Below are 6,904 nucleotides of genomic sequence, written 5' to 3' on the forward strand. Positions count from 1 at the left end.
GGCCTCAGAGACACTGAAACCTTTCCAAAGCGGTCTGCTGTTGGAAGGGGATTTGCTACCAAATAGTTGACCGCTATCTTTATCTACTGTTGCTACCGAGGTACCTGACCCCTGCAGCTTTCCTATGAATACACAAATGTATCAAATTTAGGTGAAAGTATGAGAATTCTGTTTTTTAAGGTTTTGAAGATTTAGTGCGGGAAACGCTAGTAATGTCTAAAAAATAAAAAAATAAAACATTCAAATATAAATCAAGGCTATATTTCAAAGTTATACTTGTTTGCAGTGACAGTATTACACTATTCCTGGTTTGCAAAGCCAATGCCACATTCTGCAGGAAAATCCATATCTTGTCAATCAATAAGCTTGTTTACAGCCTGGGCCGTCATTGCAGCGCAGCCTACATGACATCAGGAGGAATGATTCAGAAGATTAGGATGGCAGAAGGGGCCCATCACTGTTTTATTGTGAGCTACATTAACACAGATGATATCACACCACAGTTTTGAGATCTCTCAGCTGTTGCCATTACAGCCCGTCTCTCCTTTGAGACTGAGGGCATGTTGTTCAGATACCCCAGCCTGCCCTTTGTGGAAACACCTCTCGTCCTTTTTGTTTTCCCAGTCCTGTTTGGCCCAGTGTACAGCTGGCACAAACGTCTGTTACTGACACCGCTTCAAATTAATGGAGATCAGTGTTGAGCTGAGGGGAAGTTGAAATATGAGGAGGTGGAAACTTAGGCCAATAGGTGAAGAGGTATCTATCAGGGCAGATTCATGAGTCTAAGCAGGTAATTGTTGATTATTGCTTACCTAAATGTTACTTTCTGCCTTTTTGTATCAACTTGTTATGATTTTATATCCTCGTAATACTTTTTTTTTTTTTTTTTACATACCACAGATATTAGATATCAGATTATGAAGTTATGAAAAGAGGTGATATATGCAGAAGTTATATGATGCTGTACTTGGGACAACATTTTTTTTTCATTTACCAAAGCAATAGTTGTGTTAGAGGGCACATGTGCACCGTGATATGAGCATCCAACACAAAAGACTTACACTTTTTGATGATCACTGACCCGGTTTCTCAGCACGGTGACCTGTGTAAAAGATGTGTTTAAAGGTTTACTGACATCTAGCTACTGCGAGAGAGACAGGGAGAGAGAGAGAGAGAGCTTACCTCATACTTCTGCTTAGTGTGTAAATACTGGAGTTCAAATTTCTCTGCCTCCAGCTGCCGCATCCAGTCCCACAGTTCCTTAGCTTTTTCCCTGTATCAGTATGGACAAGACGGTGAAAGCATTTTATAGTAAAATAAAAAAATTATAAAAAAGAAAAAATGCTAATTGACTGGATTCTTTTATCTGAAATTGATTGTGGAAAGTATTTGGAATGAACTTCAGTTTGTGTTTTTATATTACCTGAGTTTGTCCTCTTTCATTTGATCAACATTTAACTCTTTGCGTCGATCATTGAGGATCTTCTTTTTCTTTTCTCTTTCCGTTTGTCTTTTCGGCCCAGTCTGTGTCTGCTTGTAAGGAGGAGGGCACAAGTTGTGATGTGCTGTCCAGTATGTGTGTGTGTTTATGTCATTTCAAAGATAAAGAAAAATCATAACCTTGTATCCAGTGAAACTCAAGTTGGACAGAATCATCTTCTTCCTGGCATCATCGTCTGCTTTCTTCTTTGCCTCTTCATCTTCTTTTCTCGCTTTCTCTTCCTGGTGGAAAAAATGATAGTAGCTTTAATTATTCATCGGCAGTATTTTGATGGCTGATGGTATTTGGTTTGACCTGATTCACTTAGCACATGCTCAGTGTAGTCCTTTTGCCATGGGAAAAAGTAGCACCCTGGGCAGGCACAGCAAATTTTAGAAGGAAAAAAAAAATGTAGGTAATAAGTTATTATTTTTCCTTAATTTTTTTTGTTATAGCATTGCCTGCTTTGTAGTTAAACTTATACTTATGACATGTTTATTGTGTCTATGTAGATATTTTTCATGCAAGTTGTTAGTTCTAATGTTTTATTATGAGTGCTACTGTGACAGTGCAAGAAAACTAAGCACAAACACACTCATTTATATTCAGTTGCTGCACATTTGCACATTTTGTTAAATTATATTATGTTAAGATACTTGGATCACCCCTACACACACACACACACACACACACACACACACACACACACACACACACACACACACACACACACACACACACCAATTATGTATACCATAATGATACATTTCACCCCAGGGTATGTTATAACTAACCCAAACTATGGGGTTAATGATAACATTTTACTCTTTACTCCCTGCTTCTTACTAAACAATGCATTTCCTGTCTGTGTTGCAGAAAAAACAGAAACACCAATTAATGGCAGACACGTGTAACTAGTTTGTATCCCATATTGAACGCACTGGCTTAAAAGAGCTCCGAGATACAGACAGAAATGTCAAAATGTTACAACAATAGGTGGGAATGGCCTGGGGTAGGACTTTGAAATGTTTAAAAGCCAGTTTCTAAAATGTTTCTGTGGCTGACAGCATAGGGTTTGTCTCTCTTACAGTTATGATCTGTAAATGTTTGTCTACGTATACGTACAGCTACTTTGATTTGCCGTTCTCTTTCTCTTTCTGCCCTGATCTTCATCTGCTCTGCTCTCTCTGACCTGCGTTTCTCCTAAGTAGGAAAGAAAAGACATTTTACAGACCAAACAAACCATGTAAACTGAAAAGAGTAAAAGACAACATTTAATTACAGAATTGGGTAATATTAGAGACTAAACATGGGATATATGCAGTAGAATAGTGGGATATGAACATACGATGCGATCAGTGAGGCTAAGAAGCTCTTCTTCCTCCTTCTTACGCTTCTCAAAGTGAGCTTCAATCAGAGTGTGGAGCTCCGTCAGATCCTTTTCCATTCGTTTTCGATGAATGTCCTAAAATGATGGCAAGAATCGAAATGTGAGCTGAAATATTATCCAACAATCTGCCCAGAAGACAGTTTGGAGGTGTAACTTTGATCAGTCCTGGGATAAACTCACATCAAAGTCCACTATTTCTCCCTCTGGGATTTTGGGAGCGGCCAAGCCGGGCACAAAACCAGGTCTGAGGAGAGTGGAAAAATTCATATCATTTTATTTTAGTATGTCTCTCACAGAGAAGTGTGTTTCAATTTAGGTTATATAGATACTTTTAAACTCTGTTCTTACTTTGACCTGGGTTTAGCATCCTCTGTATGTCAAAAAAGAAAACGAAAGGTAAAATCTTGTGAACAGACAATATATATTTCATGTATGAAAAAAACACCGAGCAACCTCTGTGCTTCTTACATAACCTGTCCATACCTCCTTCATTTTCCTCTGCAGCATCTGCTGAAAGTGAAAAGTGTCACTGCTAAGTCAACATTGAGGGATGTAGTTAAGTTGCAGAGAGCTCAGACAAATGGGGTCAGAGGTGATTCCTGTGAGTTTTACGGTTGTAAAAATGTGTTTGATTTAAGTGATTATTGTTGGCCAGTATCTTAGTGTTGACAAATATCAATGTTTTTTGTGAATGGTTTTTATAACTTTATTAGTCTGAATTCTCTTAATGTCAGAGTTACTATACTATATGACCACGGTACACATTTTTATAAACTTTTTTAGCAAGTTGTAATACAATGTCAATCATTGCTAATTGACACATTCACACATTGCCCTCTGGTTGGTCTCTAAAATAAAGGCAGGGGACAGCTGTCAATAATGATAGAGTTGGAATAACCTCTGACACAACGCAGTTGACTGAGGCAACAGGTGACTATCTCCTGTCAGTGTTAGACAGACAGGTATGCAGGCGTGTCTCTCTCTCTGAGAGTTTAGAGAAGGTTGCTTTAGATTATCTTCACAGATTATATCAGCTGCTACCTGGGTCCCAGTGACAAAGAGGCAGAGAGTAAACTTGTTCACCAGTCCGTGATAGCAAATGTTTTGTTTTCGTTTTTTTGTTTTTTTTTGGTAATCAATTATTAATTTATTATTGTTATTATTATAATTATAATTATTATTAGTTCACCCATTAAAGTGTGTCAGAGTAAGAAATAACGTAAGTGAGGCACTTTACTTTTTCACTTTAGTGGAATCACTATAGGGATCCTTGATCCTGCTACTTAGTAGAAAAAGCTAAATGAAAAAGAAAAATACTTAAAATTTGTAATACTTGTTCATCAACTTTTACACACATGATTTCAGATTCACATTTAGCTGTTAAACTGACATTTTTAAACCACTGTACAACATGAAATGGACATTTCACCAATAACTTTCAGCAGGTATATAGGTACACGATGGTATTAGAGATAGTATCACATTATATTCCCAGACTTATGTACATATACATACAGTGTCTAGTGAGAACCATGTATCTCCTAATAATTTAAACTTTTTCTGATTAACTGACACTTTGAGCGTAAATATATAGCTAATTAAACATTAAAAAACCTTTTGGATTATCTGAGAAAAGCATTGTCATTAAGCTGAAAACAGGGCTGTTTTTTCACAGCTCAAGAAAGGTGAGGTTTTAGAGAAACATGGTTTTCCTTGGACAACAACAATTTGGTCCTTTTGTACATATACACTAATAAGGACTACATGGTTGCCAACAGTGTGTAAAGAAAAAAGTCACATCTATTTATTGCTGCCATGCGAACAGATATTAGTATAAGCAGTACTACCTTCTACCTCCTCCTCCTCTGCTACCTCTTCCACCTCCTCCTCCTCTTCTGTGCAAAGCAAGTGTGTAGAGTTAGCAAGCAAACAATGTGACACAGCATTTAGATCCACATTATTTCTGCCATCCAAGCGTATTTTGGCAGTGCTGCCAAAATCATGACAGTATTTGAAGAAAACATTTGTGCACAGAATTTTATACATGCATTATACAATTAAATCTTTATTATATTCTCCCTGCTATTTCATTTGAACCTTTTAATGAAATGGCCAATGGAGCCTTTTGTATACCGACTCCCTCAATAATATGTATGCAGTTATTGGCAATGGAGGAAGGATAATCACCTTCTTTTAAATGACACTCATGTATTTAAATATTCCTTTTTGTAATGAAGCTGTGCAAATATAATTTACAAAATCAGATTTATAAAATAATGCATACCAATTCCACCAGTTTTCCCACAGTTGCATTTAGCTATTGTATTATTTGCAAAGTAGTAGAGTTCTGTGTTTTTTGTTCCCAACATTCTTCCTCATTGGGCTTCTGTGGGAAAAAGTGACACCAAGCCTTTATGCAGTCATTTCGGCCACAGAGGGTAACTCAACCTCTTTCCACTGCAAAGAAGGTAAGCCAACCTGCATTTAGAGGACCTCTTACAGGCATTGTGGGTATTGTTCTTGTGCCACTATCTTCCCTACGGTCCTCTATTGAGAACATAAGCTGACCTACATTGCTCTCTAACAGTGACTCTACTCCACGTAGAGGGAGACAGGTGCTACTTAGTTTCAGGGACAGCGGGGCTGCACAGTGGCCCACATGGACAGCCTCACAAAGGAGACAGAAATAGAGGTACAACTCTTAACTCTTTCATGGCAACCCATTGTACCATTTTAATTGAAAGGATAGATCGTTGGGATGTTCATTCAAGGTGAACTATGTCCAGCCTCAGAGAGAGAGAGAGACGACTAACTGAGAGGACAAAGGTCAATCTGGCAGAAGAGCTCAAGGACAGCAGCTGCCTCTACAGTGGCAATGACATGTCAAAAATACAGTATGCTGTGTGAAGCCAGCAGCTTAGCAGATGCAGTGTGTTAAGTGACTAAGAATGTTTAAATGCAAAGCTCAAGTGTGTCAAGGAGGTAACAAAGTGGCAAAAAAAGATGCAACCAGCCTCTCCAGGTTGATGCATGTAGAAGCATTAAGACATTTTACACTGTTTTCATAGATATTGTTTGTATAAATGTACATACCAACAATATCCTTGTCTTCTTCACACCGTACACACAAAAAGAGGTAAAGAACAGAGGTCAGCTATGCCAATGTACTTCACAAGTATATTAAACATGGACATAAATGCATTTCTGATACGTATACATGCAACAGAATCACAACATTCATGCATTTTTGTCTTGTGATGCAGCTGTGTAGCATCCAGTCAGCCAGAATTTCTTACTGACAACAAGCAGCTTTCTTGCTGAATATGCAGCCTAGTGATTAAAATTCAGTAACAAACTGTGAAGACTCATGCTGCCCATATGTGGGTTCAGTGAACTGACAAACTGACTTACGTTGTCCTCTGAAAGAAGAAAAAAACAGAACACCAAAAACATTTTTCTGTTACAATTGATTCCATCTGTGCTGGCATCACTTTGTTATCATCACTCTCCATTCTACAGAAATAATCCATTTACTCACTCATATGTGGCGTCTTCAGTGTCTGACATGGTTAGGATGCAGCACCTGCATAAGTAAGTCCAATTCAGAATCATAGCGCATCAACAACCACCTGAACTGGTATAATAATGCCAAATTGTGCCCACATGTCTAAAAGATGGTCGCACTGAGGGATAAGAGAATTAATAAAAAAAAAACTGCATTCACAGTTTAAAAACATATAAGAAGAGCACACAGACTTACCCAGAAAGTGCAATGTGTGCTTCAGACGGGTCTCAATGGGGAATTGTATGCTGTGCCCTTCTCTGTGGGACATAAGCTTTTAACCCAGTAGTGGATCACATGGCGGCAAACTGCCCATGTCTACAAGGGGGGCACATACCTGCAAACAGATGGCACATGGCATTAACCAGAATGGGAAAATATGCATTCTCCTGGCCTTGCATTGTCTATTTTTACACGCAAAAAACCTAGACCTGAACAGCACAGGATTACTGTGCTCAAACAGTTTTAGGAT

The 6,904-nt window shown here is 38.3% G+C and overlaps 1 protein-coding gene across 10 annotated transcripts; it reads right to left on the reverse strand.

Annotated features, from left to right (window-relative positions):
- Positions 1-872: 872 nt before the first annotated feature.
- Positions 873-6,707, reverse strand: LOC119901456 (troponin T, cardiac muscle isoforms-like). Of its 10 annotated transcripts, none has more exons than XM_038717051.1 (14): positions 6,631-6,707; positions 6,409-6,453; positions 6,282-6,289; positions 5,964-5,981; positions 4,718-4,765; positions 3,354-3,377; positions 3,219-3,240; positions 3,051-3,114; positions 2,829-2,945; positions 2,606-2,683; positions 1,621-1,722; positions 1,424-1,533; positions 1,183-1,273; positions 873-1,102 (listed from the first exon to the last, which is right to left on the reverse strand). In XM_038717051.1, the coding sequence occupies exons 2-14, from the start codon at positions 6,435-6,437 to the stop codon at positions 1,058-1,060; spliced, it is 756 nt and encodes a 251-aa protein (XP_038572979.1). In that variant the 5' UTR covers positions 6,438-6,453; positions 6,631-6,707; the 3' UTR covers positions 873-1,057. The 10 variants fall into 10 exon arrangements, with proteins under 10 accessions (XP_038572979.1, XP_038572978.1, XP_038572977.1 ...); XM_038717050.1 differs by having other exon boundaries at positions 1,424-1,530; positions 3,354-3,380; XM_038717049.1 differs by having other exon boundaries at positions 3,354-3,380.
- Between the last annotated feature and the right edge of the window lie 197 nt (positions 6,708-6,904).

The sequence above is a fragment of the Micropterus salmoides genome, unplaced genomic scaffold (assembly GCF_014851395.1).
Source record: "Micropterus salmoides isolate LMB-PRFRI ecotype aquatic unplaced genomic scaffold, ASM1485139v1 Ms_hic_scaffold_1310, whole genome shotgun sequence".
Taxonomy (NCBI): Eukaryota; Metazoa; Chordata; class Actinopteri; order Centrarchiformes; family Centrarchidae; genus Micropterus; species Micropterus salmoides.

What these genes read in the sequence shown, in the direction of transcription:
- LOC119901456 (XM_038717049.1), bottom strand. Translation starts at nt 6,437, where the DNA reads ATGTCAGACACTGAAGACGCCACATATGA. An exon ending in AACGGCAAATCAAAGTAGCT is followed by an intron (nt 1,723 to 2,605) that starts GTACGTATACGT and finishes TTTTTCCACCAG; the next exon opens with GAAGAGAAAGCGAGAAAAGA. An exon ending in TGAGTTTCACTGGATACAAG is followed by an intron (nt 1,534 to 1,620) that starts GTTATGATTTTT and finishes CCTCCTTACAAG; the next exon opens with CAGACACAGACTGGGCCGAA.